Source organism: Dreissena polymorpha, chromosome 4 (genome assembly GCF_020536995.1).
Source record: "Dreissena polymorpha isolate Duluth1 chromosome 4, UMN_Dpol_1.0, whole genome shotgun sequence".
NCBI classification, from domain to species: Eukaryota; Metazoa; Mollusca; class Bivalvia; order Myida; family Dreissenidae; genus Dreissena; species Dreissena polymorpha.
The window spans coordinates 58,858,682-58,884,321 of NC_068358.1; the positions used below are offsets into that span (position 1 = coordinate 58,858,682).

Here is a 25,640-nt window from a genome sequence, read left to right on the forward strand (position 1 = left end):
CAAAATATTTCGTTTCATACTGTATTCAATGCATGTGTAGGTGAACCTTTGCTATGCCACCAAAGGAGATCATTATCGGGTATTAAAAGCAAACTGGGTAAATGAACCCAACCCATAACTTGGATTTATGTTTTGACTTATTCCCCTTTTTATTAGCTCGACTATTATATATGAAATACATATAGTTGAGCTATACTACTCACCCCGGCGTTAGCGTGAGTGTGAGCATTGGAATGTTAAAGTTTGCGTACCACCTCAAATATTTTCTAATTCCCTTGACATATTGCTTTTATATTTTGCATACTTCTTTACCAACATGACCCCAATCTATAAACAAGAGCAGACAACTGTAACAAGCATTTTGTAAGAATTATGGCCCTTTTTCCACTTAGAATATGCATATTATTGATAAATCTATGTTAAAGTTTGCGTATCACCTCAAATATTTTCTATGTACCTTGTCATATTGCTTTTGTATTTTGCATACTTCTAAACCAACATGAACCCAATCTATAAACAAGAGCAGACAACTGTTTCAAGCATTTTGTAAGAATTATGTTCCACTTTTTATACTTAGAAAATTGAAACTTTGGTTAACTTTTGTGTTTATAAGATTCACTTTATTGCTTTCATACTTGCAACACTTACTAACTATCACACTTACATATCATGTAACTCTGACTGGCATTTTTGACAGAATTATGGCCCCTTTTATACATAGATAATTGAACATTTGGTCTAGTTTTGTGTTTTGGTCCATTTTGCCCCTAAAGTATCATAGCTATTGCTTTCAGTCTTGGAAAACTTGCTAACTATCATAAGGGAACTTTACAGGGCAAGTTGCATAACTCTGGTTGGCATTTTAACAGACTTATGGCCCTTTTTTGTCTTAGTAGCTTTGAATATTTTGTTAAATTTTGAGTTTAGATCGACTTTACTTCTAAAGTATCAAGGCTATTGCTTTCAAACTTCAAATACTTTCTTACTATCATGATTCATACTTTGACAATACAACACTTACCTGACATAACACAATGGACTCAACCCAATCCATCCCCCAGAACCCCCCCCCCCAAAAAAAAAAATTAAATAAATATTTTTTTCCTTTTATTTTTTATTTTTGACAGATCATCTAATAAATGACCACACCCTCAATTATACTCCCCTCTCCACCCCCACCCCAACCCCAATCCCCCCTCCCCCCCAAAAAAAGACTTTTTTTTAACATGGTCAAAAAACAAAACAAATATTTATTTATTTTATTTTTGAAGGACCGTCCAACCATTCCACCCAAGCTATTGCTATTAAACTTGAAATAAAATTTTATTAGTTTGTTTTATGTCTTTACAAATTTCCAATAGATTGTGGAAAATATACCAGAACCCAGAATCGTCTATAAAGAACAACTTCTTTAAAACATAAGCAATCAATATGTTTCAATTATGGTCCTCTTCCACTTAGAATATGACTATATTACCTTGACCTTATTGAATATGAATAATTTCCCCATGATGGCTTACGTTATACTGTCAGGCACTCGAATAGTCGAGCGCGCTGTCTTCTGACAGCCGTTGTTAACCCTTTGCATGCTGGGAAATTTGCCGTCTGCTAAAATGTCGTCTGCTGAATTTCTAAAATTAGCATTTTCTTCGATTTTTTTCAAAGAATACTATCAGAATAGCAAACAGTTTGGATCCTGATGAGACACCACGTTCTGTGGTGTCTCATCTGGATCCAAACTGTTTGCAAAGGCCTTTTAAATTCGGTTTCAGCGCTGAAAGGGTTAAAGACATGTTTTTTTACTAGTATTCATGAGTTACCTCAGAGCATTCATTTTGACTTCATTTTTCACGTACTATTACAATAATTCAATCTGGTTTCAATGTGGAACGTACTTATGGAAAGTGTATAAGAGAACCACATGTCACCGTATAGTGAAAACCACAGCGTTATTTTCAATGTTCTTAATTTATCTTTTTTTTTTATAAATTATGAAAATGCCATAACTATTTACAGACGTTAGAAAGTGTACCGGTACGTGAAAATTATTTGAAGCACCATCAAATTCTGCTTAAATATTTAATGATATTTCATATTTATTTGCGTTGTAGAAAATTATTTCATCAAGACCATAGAACTTTGATAGCGGAGAACATTCGCAGAAGTATTTCATGAAGCAAAATTGAAAACAGCAAAAGTAACAAAGACACATTCATTACCTAGAAATAAACATTTGCTAACATCTTGATAATATTGTAAAAAGAAAAAAAAACAAGCACACATTCTGCAATCAGAATGTTTTGTGCATTTCTACAGTTTGCACAATTGGTATTAAATTAGTTTTCGTAACCAATTTAACATCATCCAAATGACCTGTTTACACTGACACACATGTGACATCCAATTAAACAGCAAATTAAAACTGCTAAAACATAGGGGTTCACACTGGTAATTTAAATTAGCTGCAAATGTCGCAGCAATTAGCATTTTAATTTGAAAAAGTGTGGGAAATCAATACAGAGAAATAAACCTGATATTAAACAGGGATGTATGCCATTTTATAGGCAATTACCAACCTTGCTTGTGCCCAATCGGTAAGGTTATTACATTTCGTTTAAATAATTGATGAAATCAGGGAAACGAGTTCCTTGTTTTGTTAGTGATGATGCCGAATGTTTTAAAGATAAAAGGATTTAGAAAATCCTTGCTTTAATGTTTTTTTTAAATGATACTAGTATTTGCTATCTTAATTATGTTTTTTAAAATGTTCCAAGGCGATTATCTCAGGATTTTATATTGAATGCACGGGATAATTTTAAAAATGGAATCTTTAGTTAACCTTGGATATGACATTTAACATTTTTTATAAAGGGATACATAAAACTTTTTTGCTAACACAGGTCGAGAAATATATTAAGAGTGGTATTTGTTTCCTACAAATATTGCATCTTTTAAATTTATGTTTCAACTTACTTTATTTTATGTGGAATTTATTTGCTTACATGTATTTAGATTTTCATACATGTATTAAGGTTTTCAAAAGTTTGCATAAAAAATGAATTATTACCACTGACCCCTAGGTAATAAATTATGATAGATAGATGAGATGCCTGGGAGATGTATTTGGTTTATAAATCATAAATCTGATCACCTTTGGATCTAACTACAATGAATTATGATAAATTAACTGAATCCATCATAATGCAAAATAGCTGTTGGAGCAATTGTTATAATATTTAATGTTCATCTAAAGCAATAACTTATCGTTATTATTCCTGTTAATAATCACAGTGATAATGGATTTTTAATACATTGTAATTAGGCTTTAAGAGCAAATGCACTTTAACAGTTGGCAGAAAGCTTTTTGTGGAGTTCTTTTGATCCCGAAAAGAGAACAGTTTAAATCTGGGATTATCATGGGGCATTCATAACCTATGGAAGCAACTCATCTTCTGAAGAGAATCATGGATTATGGGGCATTTATTTTTGCTCATGCGCCTTTAGGGTATGATAGTATCAAATATTGTATCAACATTGAAAGGCTTTGAGATTAAGAAGACATCCATGGAACTGGACAGAGAACCAAGAGGACGTTATCAGACATTATTAGCATCCAATAGTGAACAAAACAAAAGGCTATGGTAATAAAACTTGTTTAACAAAATATTCATATATTCATTAGTTGACAATATGATTAGGCTATGGGAACAGACATATTAAGTAAACAAAATCATAGGCTATTTTAATGTCTTTAGTATAAACAAGATATATCTTTAAAAGGACATGTAGTTTAATTAAAAACTAAATACTGCAAAAAATGCATCACATGTTTATCTTTTATCAGTTTCACACATGATGATGATCATTAAACAAATTTCCCCTTATCATGTCAATATTGCTCTATTGTCAGATCGGGTAGTACTTACATGTACCCTGGATACACTTAAGTATACGTACATGAACCCCAGGTACGGTAAATATACTAAAATGTACTCGGGTTTAAACGCTAAATCGGTTGTTGTCGGCTATTTTTTTTATAATAAAATGTACCCGGGTTTAAACGCTAAATCGGTTGTTGTCGGCTTTTTTTTAAATTAATAATGTTCATATTTATTTAAATTTTTCTGTTACCGTAAAACGTTGTGTATAACGCGCATTTATGTATAACGCGCATCTACTTTTTAAAGCTAAAAAATCGGGAAAAAAAGTTTTTGAAGCAAAAAAATCGGGGGAAAAATTCCATACCGCAGGCTAACTGAAAATCGTTCTATTTACATTGCCGATCTTACGTATTCTTTTATTGCTTCAATTATAAATTATTTTTAAGACGATAACGATACAACTAGTTGGTGTTTTTTTTTAATCATATTATGCGTAAAAATAAATGTTTGGATTTAAATGAATTATGCATGAAATGCACACTTTCCACGAGGATACCATCAAGGTTTTCATCATATGTCTCCGAAGTAACTGTCCACGATTTTATCGTGGAGTACACATAACGGATGGATTAGTTATAACTAAGAAACTGACATTATTGATTGGTATTGTCACCTGGTTATTCATGCATGACTAATTCACAACCGCGCGTTTGATTTACAATGCCGATATCATGCGTTCTTTTCGAGTGTCTAAAATTGACAGGAGACTTTAACGACTCAAACTTCTCAACACCATCACGACATTACCGGCGATAAACAAACAATGGAGGTGTGAAACCGTTTGTCGGTTCGCATGTTTTGATAATAGCCCAGCTACACAAAACTTGACAGGTGACTCAAATTGCTCAATAATCACATCCTCAATCTTGACAAGACGTATGAAAACGTGTAAACAAACACAGCATCAATTTTATTAACACATTTGAAAAGCAAGAAAAATAATCTTAAATATATCGGGAAATACCTTGCCGACATACTATTGTAAATCGACAAGTGCCCTCAAATAAATTGTGTAACCCTAGTACAGTAGGGTATAATATTGTGGGAAAAGTAAACAATAACATTTAAATAAAAATGGCTTCCTCGTTTTTCATTTTCTTCTTCAAATTTATTTGATTTCAATGCTCTGTACGTACCTGAAAAAGATAGAAAATATATATGTTAACTTTATAATGTTTGTTCATCTTATTCAGATCGTCAATATAACACTATTATTAACATAGTTACAGTTAAAACACCGGAAAACAGAATGATGCGAATTACCGCTACTGGGTAACTGACAGCGAAAAAATGTCTTGGCATGGCTGTAGTTGTGCATAACGCGCATCAAGTTTTTAAAATGAAATTTTGGGGTAAAAAAGTGCGCCTTATACACAACTTTTTACGGTAGATTGCCTTTATATTATTGAAACTCATACTCAGAAAGCATGTTGATGCAGTCTAAAAAAAGTTTGTTTCGTAATTACGGTAATTGGTAGCGCGTTTTACGACATCGGATTTTGGGCGGGAATAAAACAGTCTAATATTGGCCAGGTACGTTTTGGTATATTTACCATACCCGGGGTACATGTAAGTAGTACCCAGGCCGAAAATGACCAATCGAGGGTCAGTATAGTATAGTTCGGTATTTTTTTCTCACAATGAAAATAAGTTGCATTTACGAATAGGTTTTCATTCATTTCTGTTCCTATTTTTATATCTTTAAAGCAATCCTGTGATAGCATTATATGTTGTTTACTGATAGTCCATATTGTGATTCTCTGATGATTTACAGACCGAGTACTGACTTGAAATTCTTCAAATATGGAATTTATTGCATAATTGTGGGTGGACCAAAATTTGTGTCACATGAACATGCAGAGTAAGGAGAACAGGATTTCCCTACACTTAATGGAGCTAATACAAAATGCTGTACACATACACCTCCAAAAGGATGCAGTGATGTTGCCTATGTTCTGGGGGATTTCTTTCAAATCAGCGAATGAAATATTCGGATTTAGTCATAAAGGTCCACTGGCAGGAAATTTTCCCAACATTTCATCAGCTGTTGATAAGTCATTTAAGGTGGAAAGCTGGGTTAGACAGCTATGAGAAAAAAGGCTATGAGCATATCTATTAGTAAACAAGAGATGTGTTTGTCAGAAACACAATACCCCCTACTGCGCCGCTTTGATACATGTTTTTTTACCTTTGACCTTGAAGGATGACCTTGACCTTTCACCACTCAAAATGTGCAGATCCATGAGATACACATGCATGCCAAATATCAAGTTGCTATGTGAAGGGACATAGAAGTTATGAGCATTTTTCGAAACCTAAATGCGAAACCTAAATGCAAAGTGTGACAGAAAGACAGACAGACGGACGGACGGTCCGATCACTATATGCCCTCCTTGGGGGGCATAAAAAACATAAGGTTCCTAGATGAGCAAGGCGCATAACAAGTTAACCAACCACAAACACAGTATGGGAAGTATAATGTATGTACAATAATGAGCAAGGACAAGTTGCATTAAAGGGTTGTCCCAAGTTTGATTAAGACACTGTATTCACAGGGTGTTATTTTCTAAAATTTATGACATCTCAAACACTTCTCATATTGCAAGAAATAGTACACTTTATTAAAAGTTTATGTAGCTTTTACAACCGGGCTTTTTCCTGAATTATAACAAAATAAATTCATGGTACTTAATAAACAGAACATAAAATAAGTACCTACAGTAGTGAATAAAACTTGACGTTAATATTTGGGCATTGAAGGAATATGATTTTTTTTAATTAATTTTGAATGTTAATAATTGCTAGCGTCCATATCAGAGAAATAATTAAAGCTATACTTCTCTCCCTGTTCGTCAACGTATTGCTGTAGATATTCAGTAAAACTAAGCACATGCCTTTGGGGTCATTGTCTGAGGTCATTGACCAATGCCGATACCTCTTACATGCATTTGAGTCAAATTAAGGCATTGTTTGATTTCACACATTAAAGTTTAAGTTTGTGTTAAATAACTCCCTATCACTATATTCACTTAAGATATTGATAGTCTTCAGGGTGTTTGTTGTTGTGTCAGGTCTCGGTACATGTGAGGTTTGCTGGTGGTCACCAGACCAGACAATTGATGTTTTCTTTTAGTTCTCTTGTTCTCCTCCTTTCTTACTCCTTCACTCGTATGACCACACTTAAGTTAAAAAAAATATGTGGATGCAGTGACAATGTAAATTTGTCCCAACTTTTAACAAGCCTGTTCTGTGACAAACCCGCTCATGGATGGTGAGCTAGGCATGAGTGCTTTGATGTCCTCATAAAACTTCCTTTCCTTCCACACTATCGCATTGCCAAGTTTTATGGACATTATCTGACTTCCATCATGTTCGTGTTTATTAACAGACAAAGATTTTTGTTGCGATATGGGTCATGTTTTTTTCATAAGGCTATTAAACATCCATTGTAATGAATTATTTTCGGATGTTACAAGCATAAAACGATAATGACAAAAGCTTCCAGTTGGAAATTTATACAGAAATGATATTGCATTTGTAGCAAGACACTACATTATTAAATGCGATGAAAAAATATGATTGTCATAATGGTCTTTATGAACAGATTACATCAAATTAAAGTCAATAAACTGTGAAGTTATTACTAGCGATGTGGTGAAAATGTTAATTTATATAACATGTGATTTAATAATCAGTGTGTGGATTTAAAAAAACACTTTGATTGTTACATTACAACTCTGGAATAAGGCTTAGTCTTTAAATTGTACTAACATGTTTTCATTTTAGACACAAGTGCAAAAAAAGGCGACGGATAACAACCTTTCACTTGTGCACTGAAAGGACATTTTCAATTAAAAGGGTCTCCAGGTGTTAATCATTGTTTTACTTCCAACTTAAATATAGTCATTTAGACTTTATGAAAGTCTTGAGCTATTAAAGTGTGTAAAAAAAGGCTATTTTAAGGAAGCTTTTAAAAGTGGGAAATCAGATAAAAGGAGGAAGAAATCAGATAAAAGGAGGAAGAAATCAGATAAAAGGAGGAAGAAATCAGATAAAAGGAGGAAGAAAACCAGTTCATGCTTTCTGTCTTGCAGCTTGAATTAAGTATACAATGAAACTGACTATTGATTCAATGTTTCAAATTAAATTTTCCAACCGTTTAATCAATAATTTTATGTTAGTGCTTTGTGTTTTTCAACAAGTACTTAGTCCTTTGCAGTTTTCAACAGTATTTCAGTTCTTTGTGTTTTTCAACAGTACTTAAGTCCTTTGCGGTTTTCAACAGTATTTCAGTCTTTTGCGGTTATTAACAGTATTTAAGTCCTTTGCGATTTTCAACAGTATTTCAGTCCTTTGCGGTTTTTAACAGTATTTAAGTCCTTTGAGATTTTCAACAGTATTTCAGTCCTTTGCGGTTTTCAACAGCATTTTAGTCCTTTGCAGTTTTCAACAGTATTTTAGTCCTGTTCTTTTTTTCAACAGTATTTCAGTCCTTTGCAGTTTTCAATAGTATTTCAGTCCTTTGCAGTTTTAAACAGTATATAAGTTCTTTGCAGTTTTCAACAGTATTTCAGTCCTTTGCGGTTTTCAACAATATTTAAGTCCTTTGCAGTTTTCAACAGTATTTCAGTTCCTTGCGATTTTCAAGAGTATAAAAATTTCGGTTCTTTGCTGTTTTCAACAGTACTTCAATCCTTTGCGGTTTTCAACAGTATTTTAGTCCTTTTCAGTTTTCAACAGTATTTCAGTTCCTTGTGGTTTTAAACAGTATTTCAGTTCTTTGCAGTTTTCAACAGTACTTCAGTCCTTTTCGGTTTCAAACAGTATTTCAGTCCTTTGCGGTGTTCAACAGTATTTTAGTCCTATCGTTATTGGTGGTCAATTAACCTACTCACACATAAATTGAGATAGCTGGTTTAACAGTACTTTGTTCAAAAACTTATATCAAGGCACTAACAGACAACTAGAGAGCTTGATCAAGAGGCAATCTTCGGATTTGAAGTCCAGAACACAAACTTAGCTAGCCAATATCCAGCCAAGTTTTATAATACTTGAACTAATAATGTAGACAAGGGGAAGTGATTCATTTAAGTATTTTGTTTCAGTAATTGCCCTACTTTTTAACTAAATAATATTCAATTAAGTCCATGTTCCTGTATCAAAAACTTAATGCATCACAGGTATGACACTGTTCACAACATTAGGCAGCTATTTCAAAGTTTGGTGTTGTTGTATTTTTGCTTCAGTTTCAAGTTTTGGTTAAACTGTCTCAATATCTTTAATACCTCTAGCCTCTGAGTTTATTTCAGTATATGGCATCAGAAGGGATCAATCCATAATCTAATGAAACAAGAGGGCCTGAAAGGCACAAAGTCGCTCACCTGAGATACAAAGGAACTGACTTGTTCTGAGCAGCCAAAGAAATCATTAGAACAAATGTTCTGACCAAGTTTCATGAAGATAGAACTATAAATGGGATTTTTAGAGTGTTAACAAGATTTTACTTTAGCCATAGAAGGAAAAATGCCCTTCCCAATGGCGGCCATGCTTTTCAACAGTCCGGAATCATTTTCCAAATAATCAAAGATATCATTACAAAAAATGTTTTGACTTAGTTCAATAAAGACTGGACTATATATGTGATTGTTAACAAGGTTTTACTATAGGCATTTAAGGAAAAATGCCCCACCCCCTAGCAGACGAACCGGAGCCATTTTTGTTTGAACTAATCCAAGATATTATTAGAACAAATCTTCTGCCCAAGTTTCATGAAGATTGGACAATACATGTGATTTCTAGAGTGTTAACAAAGTTTTACTATAGAGTTTTAAAACTATATACTATACTATAGATAGGAAAAATGCCCCACATCCTGGCTGCCATGTTTTTAACCAACCAGAACCATTTTAAAACGAATCCAAGATATCATTGAGACAAATCTTCTGACCAAGATTCATGAAGATTGGACAATAAATGTGGCCTCTAGGGTATTAACAAGTTTTTACTATAGCCATGGTATATACATGTAGCCATATAAAGAAAAATGCTCCTAGCCTGGCGGCCATATTTTTCAACCAACGGGAACCATTTTCGAACTCATCCAAGATATCATTGGGACAAATCTTCTGACCAAGTTTCATGATGATCGGACAATACATGTGGCTTCTTGAGTGTTAACAAGGTTTTACTAGAGATGTGTTTGTCAGAAACACAATGCCCCCTACTGCGCCGCTTTGATACATGTTTTTTATTACCTTTGACCTTGAAGGATGACCTTGACCTTTCATTACTCAAAATGTGCAGCTCCATGAGATACACATGCATGCCAAATATAAAGTTGCTATGTGAAGGGACATAGAACTTATGAGCCTTTTTCGAAACATAAACGCCAAACCTAAAGTGTGAGCTCAGGTGAGCTTAAGTTATATAATGCACAACTTAATAAAATAAGGAACCAATATATGCAAATTAGAACTTCTATTTTTATTAAAAGAAAACAAGTACTTTGTCTGACAAGTTTGTGTTTATGGACATAAATACAGGTGAAAAGACGTCCATCGTGACTCCAGTATACCCCCATCTACTAATTGTGGGAGTGTGACATGGATTTCTCTTCAGGAGGTGTTGATTTTTCATATTTCTTTTGTGTATAAAGATTGAACTTAAAAAGCTTTTAGCATAATTTTCTATGATGGCATCAATAAAAATAAACATACATGTTGAGTTAGCACCTTTTATTATTACAATTAATGAAAAGAACAGTCAGCTTATTATTAAACATAATCTAAATTGTTTTAAATAATACATAATTTGAAATGATGTAATGTAAATGGCAATATATGACGATGAATACAATTTCTCGTACAATAACTGATGTTGCAAAATCAAAGCCCAAACAAAGAAGTACAATGTTAAAGGCAATTAAAAAAACTTACATTTGAAAAATGTTATGGGAGTATCTGCCGCTCTGATTTCAAAATGGATGGGAAGTAGCCCTTATTACGAAACCTTTCAAGTTTAAACGTGTAATAAAAAAGTCTACATCCATAAGTGTGCGGGTTAGTTTATTGGAATTTTCCAATAAATAGGAATATGGTATTAATTTTACAATTTTTTAACATGCAACTTAATTTGTGTATTGTTTGTTGCTATCATCCACTGCTTGACTTACACAGTTTGTATAATAGTGGTTTATTGTTAATAATTGTAAACTAACACTTAACAATTCAAACATATCTGATTTTATAAAATGGGTATCTACCTAACTCTTCACATACCGTAGCATTACATGTGTTTATTACATTAAGCAACCTTTTGCAATATTTTAAACGTATGTATTCCTTTTTTTCGCTTCATTAACATGTATATTTCAAGGGCATAACATAAAATGGAGCCAGTAGAAGAATAAAATAAGTAAGAAAGTAATTTGTATGGTAAAATATTGACAATCGTAAGCTTTTCGTACCAAATGTTCTACGCTCAACGTGTTATTACCTTCAATTCCCAGATAGTTGAAATTATTGACCACATTTATGTTTTAAAAATTGTGAGTCCATTTCTCATCTGGGCTAATTTCACTCCTTTTGCAAAAGACCTTCGCTCATTGTAAGTCCATTTCTTATTCTTCGACGTATTCAGCTGAAGCATCCAACAATTATAGTATGTGTCAAGTTTATCTAAAGGTAATGCAAAGGACCTATGAAAGAAAATTACCTTTATCTAACTGAAAACTTCAGTTTGTAAGAAATGCTTTAAATAATATTTTTTCCAAAGCGCTTAGTACAAATAAAAAACATACTTTCGGTAAATGTGTACTTCTATGGTATACATACACAATTTACCATAAATCAGAGGAATACCACATAATCATGTGTATACAAACTTATCCATGAATAATTACCATAACATTATAACTTAGAAGATTTCAATGCCTTCGGTGAAATGTCTGTTACAAACAACTTCTGTAAGTATGCATTTTTTGTGAGTACCAGTATTTGCAGAAATAGGATTTCAACATGTTGTCTACCTGAGAAGTGGGTAGCTATGTAAAACTGACATACTCATCCATCTTACATACATGTTTCTACAATCTGTTCAATAGAGCTTCTCTATAAGTGTGTAAAACCGATTCAATTTTGCATCATTTTACAATTTTGCATTATGTATTAAGATTTGTCAACAAGTTGGAAAAAAATCTGTCTTCACAGAACAAATTTATTTGCATACCGGTAAACGTTATGTTTTAAATTAAGCATGAAACAGCTGGTAATATCGACATTTACAATGGTGAGTAATGGACTTTAAAGAATCATATGTTCAAATAATATTTACATGCCATTAACTGAGTGCAATATGAACTTTATAACCATGACATGATTGCCAAATATTATGTAATCATAAAGCATTAACTTAATACAAAAAGTTTTTATATAATTTAAAATCACATGCTACAAAAAAAAGTCATATGATTCAAAATCATGTGATAATAATGTAACACATGTCTTTTGCAACCAATAATATGCTGATATACGCACAGGTTAAACTAGATATCAACAATAAATCTGCATGTTAAAATGCAGATGCTCATAAAGTATACTTATGTTACACAACAGCCGTTTAATATGACGTGCAGAAAATGCAATAAAAGATATTCAAAACCAAAACCATAATTTCAATGAAACTTGAATAAAATTAATATTAAATAACTGACAAAATACTCCTGCACATGTCTTTGGAAATAAAATTAAAAAATAAATTTGTTTTAAAAACTTGTTTTTCAATAATAATTAACATGATCAAGATTATAATTGTAATTTGTTTTATATTAGTACACCAATTTTCTTTCAAAAAAATAAGCACTGTTTTATTATATTTATTTAAACAAGATTTGTTAAACAACATTTAATCCAAGCAACTAACTCCTTCCTAGCCATGCATTACTTGAATTTAAGCTTGCTTCATTTGCAATAAATGTTTTGGTCCTTCTTTTAAATACTTTAACATTTACATTTTCATATTAATAAATACTATATTTTTGGTATACAATAACAAAAAACATGAACATAAAAAAAGTTTTCACAGCATGGCACATTTTGGTGGCTCCATAGTGGTAAACCAAAGACAAAACAAATGCAATTCTTAAAACCTAACACACATCATTACATGTACACATATTTATATTAAAATTCGAAATGTTTCTCTGAACCAAAAGATTTTTGACAAAAATTCAAAACCAACAACAACACAAATATCATTTCAAGACATTAAAGGGAAATAACTATTAAAAGTGTATTTATACATAGTTATCTACCTTGAACTATCAAAAAGTAGAATTTAAATAACATCTGTCACAAAATATTATGTACAGGAGTGTTATTTGGCAACAAAACAGGGAAGGAAAAAAGTCTCCATCTCTAAATACTGGATACACAAAACTGTTCACTTTTAAGCAGAACAAGCCAGATTAAGAACTATTTCTAAAGTAATATCAAATTGCAAACTGAGTAAATAATCTAAAAGGAGAAAACAATCACAGTCCTGTAAATATTTGTATGTAAATGACAATATCACACTAAAATTCCAGCCATGTATCTCTTATTTAATAATTACATGGTCAAAGCATTGAAATTATTTCCAACATGACACATGAAGCTCTACACATAAGATTTGAAATATAAGGCAAAGTTGATGTTCAATACATAAAATGTTAACATTTTTTTGGAAATCTAATTATGCACATTTAAAGGGTAATTAGCAATAATTATAATATTTTACACAATTTAAATAAGTAGCCCAACGCTGTAATCTTTAGTTTGCAATATCATGGTAGAATATTGTGTGTCAAGTAAGAATCAAAATAATTGTCAGTTAATTGTTTGTCTGTAACCTAGCAATAAATTATTATTTCTGATGTCTGTGTAAAAATCTGATTCAAGTCATTCACAACTAAAAATCTTTTTTATTTACAGAAAATTTTCAAGCACAAACAAATCATTTCTGAAATAAATTAAAGAACACGACCATAAGGATGGTAACTTTCATCATTATACATGTAGTAGGCATAATATTCATAATGTAAACTATGGACGGAAAAAATATAAAAACGTCAAATGCAGTTTTGGAGACAGCGTGTGGATTTCTTCTGAACTATAACATAATGCTGTTTTTTTATATATAATTAAATACTTATTAAATATATCACAACATATGAGACAATTGCACTTTTCATCTTAAAAGACACTTTGTCTCTAAAGAAACAAAATGTTGTGTCAAATACATAGGTTTTGCATCTAAAAACGCCCTTATGATAATAGTACAAAGTTACAAACTTTCTTTTTGCTTTGAGGTCATAATATCACAACCATTAAGGCTACAGTTAGTTACATTTTGTCTTAACAGTACTTATTCATCAAACCAATGCACGGTTATCATAAGATTAAAACACATGTCAAGAATCTAATGCATAATTCATTTAAGTCCGAAACAAGAACCGTTAGTTTCTCCACTATGTTCATCAATTTAAGTCAATCTAAATGAAAAATAAAAAATAACTCTCTAAATAACTACATGCACTTAATGAAAGAAGAGTAGATACAAGAAACCTTTAAAACATACTGGAAACAAAAAACAAAACATTCATAGATACCACACACGTATTCAAAGACGTCCATAGCGAAATCTCGATTACAAACATTGAAAACAACCACTGTCAAAATAGGGCAATAGTTGGACAATGTTGTACTGTATGAAAACACATATAATAATGTGTTTTTTTGTCTACAAAAATGCTAAATAAATGCTATGTCGACTAGAAATGTGTACAATCTTCACAGGTTTCCTCTAATGTTACTCATTTAATATAGGTACAGTATTGAGATAATGTAATCTCACAATATATATGAACCATGCTCAGTGAAAAGGGTCTTTAATGCATGTGCGTAGTGTCGTCCCGGATTAGCCTGTGCAGTCTGCACAGGCTAATCAGGGACCACACTTTATGTTCTTATTGTTTTTTTCATTTAAAGATAGTCTCTTCTTAGCAGAATCCAGTTTAGGCAGAAAGGGCCGTCCCTGATTAGCCTGTATGGACTGCACAGGCTAAACTGGGACGACACTTTACACACACATTCATTAAACCCCATTTTCACAGAGCACAGCCCATATGCTAACGGGATAATCACAGCCTGACCAGGATATATGACATGCATGGCTTTCATGTAACTCAGCTAAATTTTATAATCACAATCATAATGGAAATGTTTGTATTTCATTATTTTCTAACTTACTAAAAATGAGTGGTTAGGGGAGGATGGCTATACAAATAACTTCATGACTAATCTTACATCACACTACCAACTGACCTAGCTGATCAGATTTGTGAACATTTTTTACTGCTTGTTCCAAGCTAGAATCATAACATTGTATATAGAAGTGACCTGATTATTCTTGCAGATTGACATCCGAAAATAAATGCATAAACAACAAGCAAAGTAATTGAATTGATATCCCCCACCACATACATACGGATAGACTGACGGACAACTCCAATTCTATATCCCTCCCCCTTTGGGCGGGAATAAAAAGTGATTGTCAAACAGAAATTTACATGAAAACCATGTGTATCTGTATACAAGTGTTAGAAGAAAGGAACTATAAGCCATTAAACCTTACAACTCTTGAATCTATCGTATACTGGTGAACTAAAAGTATACACGTCGATTTTGTACATAACTATTTTGTTAAGAGACTAATGAACTTCCTATAAATAAACAACACATTCACAAATGAACTTTCGATAATCAACATATAAAATAAAATTATCTGCACATGTAATATGTTAAACATGTTATGAAACTTGCAAATTAGCATTATTACATTAGGTCACCAAACACATTGAAACTTTGATTCTTACCTCTATGCATGTTAGTTTGTAACCATTTTCCTTTTTTTTTTCAAAACTGTATTTTGAGTTACCCAAATTTGATATGGTAACCAATGTTTAACTTAGAGGAATATTTTTCAGTCTCATTCTTGCAAGAAAGTGCAAATTAATTGGTCTCACTCTTGAAAATGTGGATTAATGCATTCAGTAGATTCCATTGACCTGATTGACACAGCAATAGGGAAATCCTAAAATACTCTTTCTAAACATCACTAAACATCATTGAAAACCGATGAAACAAACAAAGTTCTATTAGAAAACTGGCCATTTACACGAGTATACATAGGTTATGAAAATAAAGTATACAAACAATACATTACAGACATATCTAGCTGATAGCTATTATTTTATCTACATAACATCCCCTCTAAGGTTTAAAGCGTATATTTCTCAAATTTAAAGTCCAGATGCTTAAAAAAAAACACATTTGCAAGAAATGTTTCAGACTCCTTTGTATAATAATTGTTTAAATGTCAACATACCTGGTATTCTGTTATAAATGTAAAGAGCATGATCGTAATATGGTACCTATTCAAACTAACACACAGATAATTACTCAACAAGAGATGTGTTTGTCAGAAACACAATGCCCCCTATTGCGCCGCTTTAAAATAAAATTTCAATGTATTATTTGGCAGGTTTAGAAATTATCTCCCTTTTAAAGCTTATCACTTCACTTGGTTTGTATTTTTTACTTTTGACCTTGACCTTTCACCACTCAAAATGTGAAGGTCCATTAGATACACATGCATGCCAAATATCAAGTTGTTATCTTCAATATTGCAAAAGATATCACAAATGTTTAAGTTTTCGGACAGACTGACGGACGGACGGATGGACTGACAGTTCAAATGCTATATGCCAACCTACCGGGGGCATAAAAGTCGTACATGTGTAAAGATTAACAATAATAATACATTCTAAATTCAAAGGTATAATTTTGCCTTCTAATCAACTAAAGATGCTTAAAAATTCAATATATTTTATTTTAGTATTATGAGACTATTTAAAATTTGGCTCAAACTTCATATTTTATAAAATTGTACATGTATACACAAAAATATGGCATTGTGCAATGACTAATTACCAAAAAATAATTGTATTCATAAACACGAAAATGTTTGATGGTAATACCTGATTGACATGGTTTGCATATAATACAAGCTGCAAAATGCATATTGTTTGCTATAACCCTCGCCTTGAATTTGAAAAAGCACCAAAAATGCCTGTTTTTGAACATGAGATACATATGCAAAACCCATGGCTTGAATCAATGGACAAATGTTGATTTTTTTCAGTGAGAGAAACAAATGAAAGTAAAGTATTAAATGCAAAAACTGGTTATTGCAGCCGAATACAGGCTCACACAAAAAAGCATAACAATAATGTTTGTAATTATTAGAATATTTCCCAGCTTCTTGCGACCTACCTTTTATTGCGTAGGGAAAACATGTGTGAATATCAATATTAAATGATAAAGATTTCAGATCTGGATTTTAAAGTATCTTTAAAGTCATAATTTCGGAAAGATGTATGTTCACTGAATGTTCACACAGCTTTTAAAGATATTTATCATTTGAAACTCAATATTTGCAAGAATACAACTGTTCTAGCACCAGCAAACGTATTGGCTTCTACATTTGTTCTTAAAATAAGATATTGATAGTTTCATAATACATTTGTACCAGTATCAATATCATCTGTAACTTGTGCGTTGTCTTGAAAGTTCTGGCTGGATGGGTGTATGGAGCTGAGTCATGCTAAGTTGGTTTGGACTGGTCCTGAGTGGGGGATTTGCCTTCAGACGGTGGCACGTGGGATACGCCTGACAGCGGGTGAGTCCAAGTTGTTACTTGGTTCAGGTGGCTGAAAAAATGATGATAGAAACAAAATATGTATTTTCAAAAACTAGCAAAAGACGAGAGTCATGATGTTCAGAATTTATATAAATCATCGCATTGTAAATGTATAGATACATATATGATGTATAAAATTGCAGAAATGCAGTCTCAGGCGCGTGATTTTTTTAAACATTTCCAGAAAATACACTACCCCGTTCAAGATGCACCAAATCTTCATTGTTAAAAAGATCAAGCAAATGCAAGAACTATTTGCAACAATGGTTGGTATTGAAAGCTAGAAAATCTTCTAACATGAGAAATGGCCCTATCTAGCTCTATGAATCGAACCTTAGTAAATATGAGTCACGTTCTGAGAAAACTGGGCTTAATGCATGTGCGTAAAGTTTCCTTCCCAGATTCACCGGACGACATTTTCCGCCTACACAACATTTTCGGTAAACGAAAAATACCATAAAAGCGGAAAGTGTCATCCCTGATTAGCCTGTGCGGACTGTGTTCGAAATGCAAAGGACCCTGGTCCAATTCCAAAATGGCGATAAAGAAACACTGCATAAAAATCAACAATACATTCTAAAATCATTTTTATTCTTAATGAGTTTATACTCATAAAGATCATGTAGCCTTTCAGTTTCACAAAAATCCAGCCACCACTTATAGAGGAGTGGAGTACACACAATTTTTGTGGACTATATGAGTCGTGTTCTGATAAAAACTGGGCATAGTGCATGTGCGTCAAGTGTCGTCCCAGATTAGCCTGTTCAGTCCACACAGGCTAATCAAGGACTACACTTTCCGCTTTTATGACATTTTTTGTTAAAATGAAGTCTCTTCTCAGCAAAAATCCAATTTAGGCGGAAAGCACATGCATTATGCCCAGTTTTATCAGAACACGACTCATGTTTATGTTCGAAATGTATATTTTATGTTCGAAAAACAGAAAGAGGGCAGTTATTCAACCAAAACTGGTCACAGCAAACATTCCTTTCTATACTATTATCTACACATTAAGGGCATTTTGCTGTGAAAGTAAAAGCAAAAGCCTACAGGCAGTTAAAGGGGACTTGACAACACAAAATAATGGGGCTTATATATTCTGTTGTGAAACATTTACAAAGGGCCATAATCATAATTCAGCAAAAACTGGTCACAGCCAAACTCTTTTCCATAAAAATTGATTATCCAAACATTAATGCTATGAAAGATTGAGCGAGATCCATTCAGCTGTTACAGACCATTTGAAAACATTATCTTTCTAGTGGAAAAACAGACTAAGGGCTATAATTCAAAGAAAACTGGTTGCAGCCAACAATCCTTCCTACACACTAATTTTAAAATTATATTTATTCAGCAGTGAAAGTAAATATAGCAATAGTCACCCAGCTGTTAAACAAGAGATGAAAACACAAAACTTCAGGTTAATGTCTCCCACTGAGTAGGGGTATACAGATCCAACAAGTACTTTGCTTTTTAAAACTTCTTAAACAAGGGCTGTTTGTAAAACATGCATGCCCCCCATATGGGCTGTCAGTTGTAGTGGCAGCCATTGTGTGAAAACGTCTGTTGTCACTGTGACCTTGACCTTTGACTTAGTGACCTGAAAATCAATAGGGTCATCTGCCAGTTATAATCAATGTACCTATGAAGTTTCATGATCCTAGGCCTAATTATTCTTGAGTTATCATTAGGAAACCATTTCACTGTTTCCAGTCACTGTGACCTTGACCTAGTGACCTGAAAATCAATAGGGGTCATCTGCCAGTCATAATCAATGTACCTATGAAGTTTCATGATCCTAGGCGTAAGCAATCTTGAGTTATCATCCGGAAACCATTTTACTGTTTCGAGTCACTGAGACCTTGACCTTTGAGCTAGTGACCTGAAAATCAATAGGGGTCATCTGCCAGTCATGATCAATGTACCTATGAAGTTTCATGATCCTAAGCCTAAGCATTCTTGAGCTATCATCCGGAAACCATTTTAGTGTTTTTAGTCACTGTGACCTTGACCTTTGACCTAGTGACATGAAAATCAATAGGGGTCATCTGCCAGTCATGATCAATGTACCTATGAAGTTTCATGATCCTTAGCCTAAGCATTCTTGAGTTATCATCCGGAAACCATTTTACTATTTCGAGTCACTGTGACCTTGACCTTTGACCTAGTGACCTGAAAATCTATAGGGGTCATCTGCCAGTCATGACCAATGTACCTATGAAGTTTCATGATCCTTGCCGTAAGCGTTCTTGAGTTATCATCTGGAAACCATCTGGTAGACGGACCGACGGACCGACCGACATGAGCAAAACAATATACCCCCTCTTCTTCGAAGGGGGGCATAATTTAATAAGCACCAATCTTTATCAGGATATTAGCAGCAAATATTCTTACTTGATGTAATACTTCACACCGTCTTCAGTGTAGCATTCCTCCCAACCGAATGGCAAAGCTGCAAGAAATTGCTTGTGTAGATTTGCAAATAGAAGAAACAGAATCATCCTCTCGACACAAGTTAAAACCCAAAAATGTACAAGTACATAGACAGGCAAAATGCTTAAACATATCATTTAAAAAACACAATACCCTAATATAATAAATATCAATTATAATACAAATCAAATGTAGCATTCTATTGAATCACTATACTTGTTTCTGAAATGGAATAAGAATCAAAGCGCTGAAGGCACTGAAGATGTTCGCTATTCCATAATTTAACACGTAATTCATTTTTGAAAATCAATCACAAGTTTGAAATGAACACACGCCATTCAACTTTATAAAGTGTGTGACATAGCGCACGGGTCGAGTTTTGTGTGCATTTTTTATCATCCTTATTATTTAATAGAAATAACTAAGACTAAATAAAAACAACATGCTTTTTGGAAGTTTTGAAAGCATAGAAAGTATGATGAAAATGGTAATGATAACTTAATATAAAGAAAATTTGCAGTCACCATCATATTAAAGGAATATTTTTTTCTAATATCAAATGACTATCTCACCAAGAATATAAATTCATAATGAAAATTCCGTGTACAAAACTTTTGATTTTTGACACCATATACAAATTCAAAATATACAACAATCTTCGTATCTTGTATATGGAGGAATAAAAGTATATAAACATTGCTGTTTATGCTTTACTTATTACCCGAGCAGTTCACACGGTGTCAACAACGCTAACATAAACATAGGTATAGAGCACTCATGCGCTTTTAGGCGTAGCTGTTTCAGTTTCATCTTAGTGACTTTTACATAACGCCAACAGACACGCATGAATATTTTCGAATATTTAATAAGCTTATTCGAGATACAACCTCTGAATTTTTGCAACATCACTGCGTATGCGCTCAATTCAAAGGATGTAGCACTGTTCAGTGTAAGGAATTCCGGACTACTCTCTGTATGCTCAAACGACACAAATTGTGGCCCTGTTACAATTACGCGTTACAATCCATCTCGCAGAATTTCACTTTCGCCTCCAAGATGAGAAAACAATCATTAGCGAAATAGTATAGTGTCACGATAAGAGAAAATCGTCTAAGTATCATACCACAATGTTTGCCGTACTTGGTCAGCACGTCTGGAAATCATTCCTTAATGTGTGGATAGGCTGCCATTATTAACAAGTTTGCTATTTTCAATTCAATTTTGTATCAAAAAGGATTGTTCTTAAATGTGGCATTTTCAATTCGCAATGAGATTTGTAATGACCCTCGTCATGTGAAAATGGGTCTTATTCCATATGCGCCCATCATATAAATAGCCCACTCAGCTATCACTCCTTCTGGTAAGGAGAAACATAACATATTGAGTGATTTTAAAGCGAACAGCGTCGCCTATGGCCTGACTGCGCAAAAGCACATGTTGGGTTTAACAAACGCTTGCCGAAACGCATAAGACCCATTTTCGCATGACGGCGCTATTGACGTGTGATTAAAATGTGTCGAAAGAAAACTGCGTTTAAATCAAATATAAACATACGATATATTTCGATAGTGAAGAAAGATACTCATAACAAGGCATATGAGGACACATATGAAGTGCTCTCCCGTAGTATATTTTTTATTTACTCACACTAATGCGTGGTTTGACAATGCTAACACACATTTTATGCGGTGAATATGCAGCTTACAAGTGAAAAACACAACACAATAGTTTAACTTTTGTTTAATTGTATTTAATTATTTAGAAAAGTAAATTGCTAACTTTATTTCAAAGTCAGCGTATACGCCGACTACATTTTAAAAAGACATTTATTGTTATAAATATATTTAATATAATATATTAGGTTGTTTTCGGTTTTAGCGATTAAAAAGCATTTTCGAGGTTGCCTTTAGTATGCCTGTAGTAATTCATGAACTCATATCCAACTGTCTATGTATTGAGAACTGTGAATATAAACAAGCTTAACCTTCTACTAACCTTTTGCTATTGCATTCGTATTATTATTATAAATTGTTATATTCGGGTTTAGCAATTATGAAACTTTTTTTTGTCTATCGTATCGCTGAAGTTATTGTTGAACTTATGTTCAACGTTTTATACATTGAGAATATAAACGAAGACCTATAGATTATATGGGTCTTTGATATAAATAAGCGTCAACTTTTTCCCGAATCTCTCATTTTACGACCTGTACTACGTCATTGAGTTGTATGCGAGAGCATAACCTATTGCGTTGTTATAACCCGTAAACTTTCCTTTGTTTATCGACAGACGCATCTATTAATAGCCTCATATATCATGAATGCCAAAACTACCGGGAAAAAAAACCACGTGACCAAATAGGACGCAAAACGCAAATACCATGCGACTACGACTTTTATTATGTAAGAAAGCTCCGCAATTCCTTTGAAGTCGGAGCCTTGTGATTGCTATTACTTAAATAATTGACCTCTAACTGAAGTAAGCAAAGGAAACGCAGCACCTAATTGACCCATTCCTTATATGTGCGAAGGCAGATTGAATTTTACTAATGTATGGTTTGCCTATTATAACACACATTATAATGCGGTAATTATGCGACTAACAAGTCAAAAACACTATAATTAAACTTTTGTTTAGAATTAAGTTATTTAGAAAACAAAATTCCAAACCTTATTTCAAAACAGCAAGACTACATTTTTTAGAGAATATTATTGTAATATTTAAATGTTTTTTTAACAGTTTCAGCGATAATGAAACATTTTTTTATGTTGTCTATCGTATCCCTGTAATAATTGCTGAACTCGTGGTCAACGTATTATTAATTGAGACCTGTGAATATAAACAAGCGTAACCTTATACTACTGCGTTATTCTCACACGGACTCCCCTTTGTTTATCGCCAGCCTCAGATTTATGAATGAGCTGAGCGAAAATACTACGTCACGCACACGCAGCAGAAAGTGGACTATTTTAATCATTCATAAACAATCTCCTACGCGACACGAACAATACGATCATTGTTTATTGATTCTTTTCTATAAAACACCGTTCGAAAATATTGAATGTAACACGATATTAATATAATGTTGCCATTTGTGAATACACATAATTGGAGAACTCAAACCTCTTGCATAAATTATACAACTCTTTCTTGCGCGGATACGCAATCGGGTATTGGGTTAATCATACCTAGTCGTATCGACCTGAATTTCACACTAAGCACTTTAGACGGGCGCTAAAGCGCCCATCTAAAAACGAAAATGAATCCTTTAAAAATAGCAATATACTCTAGCACACTTCCACTCTCCATCTATATAGCAATAATCTCTAAATTTAACCTGTTACCACTTAGATACTTATTTTGACACATATGTAGTCCCTTATTTTTTTCAATTTAATTAAAGACCTTTCTTACTAAATTCAAGTTTTAAAGGCTTCATTTCCAACCCTTAGATACTGATGAGCAGCAAACAGACAATACCTGAACAGACTTCGAGTTACTCGCAGGCTGTTCTGGTTTTATGCTGGTTGCAAAAACAATTTTCACTTTGCCTCTAATGGGGGAAAGGGTTAAACACTTACGCTCTCCATCTATTAATGACCTGACCGCCTTAATAACGTCCCTTGCTTCGGATGCCACATCAGCCGCTGGACTCTGTTTGTGCTTTCCCAAGATTCCTCCCGATTTAACAATGGCAAGAGGGCGCGGCGGCGGCTTAGAGTTAGAGCCTGTAGCCTGGACATTCTAAAATAATAGAATAAAGGGCCTAAATGCTTTAACCTACCAGTGATTGAAGTGAAGAAAAACTACACAGCATTCAATTTTATTGGAAAATGATACATCTTCATAAAGGAAAAGCCACACATTTTAATCACAAATTTTAAAAGATGTACACTTCAACATCGTTATTTCGAAGTCGTCGGGACCGTTAAAAAAACTTCGGATTAACGATAATTCGAAATAAACATTTGACAGACGACTTCTGAGGATTCTGTAATAATCAAACGTTGTGGAACTCGCATGGTTCAGTTAAACGCTACTATTAATAGTTGTTTACTTAAAAAAAGTAAACTAGTCAGATTGCAATAGATTTCTACTTGTAACAAACGAAGGAATAAAACGATTCTTGTTCTTCTTTTTATGTTTTCTCTAAGTACAGAAGATATTAAATATAATGAATATGCGCTTATTATCTGAACATATAAAATATAACGAATAGCACAAATTATCAGACCATATAAAATATAACGAATAGCACAAATTGTCATACATGTAAATACAGATGAATACATTTTTGGAAATGAATTAACGGATTAAAGAACCGTAACAAACGGTAAAAGAAAGTAACAAACGGGGGAATATAACGATTCTTTTTCTTGTTTTTATTTTTCTCTATTTACAGAAAATATAAAATAAAACGAATAGCACAAATTATCAGACATACATACATATGAATACATTTTCGGAAATGAATAAACCTTTTTTTTTAAATAATACGCAATGTCTCTCTGAACACCGGCGTTCGCGCAGACGACAAAGGTGTAATTATCGGCTTTTGACGCGCCACGACAAAGGTGTGAAATTACGCTCAGTATTTTGCAGTTTTGACTTCGGATTAAAGATTGATAATTAGGTGCGAATTATAGTGTTGGGACCGACAGAATCACTTCGAATTAACGATTTCTTCGGTTTAACGAAGTTCGGATTAACAATGAAATTTTACATTAAACAAAGAAGAACCCAAATCGGGACAGGAAAAATACTTCGAAATAACGGTGACTTCGGATTATCGGTGTTCGAAATAACGGTGTTGAAGTGTATATAAAAATATAAATATTGCTGGACAAGACAAAAGGTTCCATGTTTCATGCATATAATTCACTTCCTTAAATGCGTAAATCAATAGGATTGCTCTATAAATTTATCAAATTATAAAAATATCAATTGTATTTCAATTCAAAGTCTGGCCATGCAAACGCAAAAGACACCTAATTGACCAATAAGAATATTTCCAGAGTGGCGTTCCTTTTCTCCAAAGGGAGCTCACTTCTCATAACTTATTTTCTCTCCTTGTAAACCTTACCTCCGCAAACTGCAGTAGTTTCTCAGTGGCAACTTTCAGAGTTCGTTTCTCGCTCTCAGCTTTGCGTAATTGACAGGTCAGCACTGCCAGGCGCCGTTGGTTGATGGGATCAGCATCCTAGGAATAGAGATTTCTTAATTAAAGACTTTTAAGTCTTAAGACTGGTAAATTTATCACTTGAAATGAGCCTAGCTCTGGGAAAACGGACTTAATGCATGCATTCAATCTGCACAGGCTAAGGCTTATAAGGGACGACACTTTCCCCTTTTATGGAATATTCATTTAAATGAAGTCTCTGAAAAATAAAATATTTTTTTTAGGGGAAAGTATCATTCCTGATTAGCCTGTGCAGACTGCACAGGCTAATCTGGGACAACACTTAACCC

The 25,640-nt window shown here is 33.3% G+C and overlaps 2 protein-coding genes across 2 annotated transcripts in view; both read right to left on the reverse strand.

Moving 5' to 3' along the window:
- Nucleotides 1-10,660: 10,660 nt before the first annotated feature.
- Nucleotides 10,661-25,640, reverse strand: part of LOC127876032 (syntaxin-binding protein 4-like) — a 40,119-nt gene continuing 25,139 nt past the window's right edge. The window contains exons 16-19 of the mRNA XM_052420879.1: nucleotides 25,255-25,371; nucleotides 23,753-23,915; nucleotides 20,133-20,190; nucleotides 10,661-17,748 (exon numbers count right to left, since the gene is read on the reverse strand). Coding sequence (XP_052276839.1) covers nucleotides 17,643-17,748; nucleotides 20,133-20,190; nucleotides 23,753-23,915; nucleotides 25,255-25,371 — 444 coding nt within the window. The 3' untranslated portion in view covers nucleotides 10,661-17,642. The remainder of the gene's footprint in view (nucleotides 17,749-20,132; nucleotides 20,191-23,752; nucleotides 23,916-25,254; nucleotides 25,372-25,640) is intronic.
- LOC127876045 (PDZ domain-containing protein 11-like) overlaps nucleotides 18,654-25,640 on the reverse strand; it is a 180,861-nt gene continuing 173,874 nt past the window's right edge. The window contains exon 8 of the transcript XR_008047617.1: nucleotides 18,654-19,889. The gene's annotated coding sequence lies outside the window, so the exon portion shown is untranslated. The remainder of the gene's footprint in view (nucleotides 19,890-25,640) is intronic.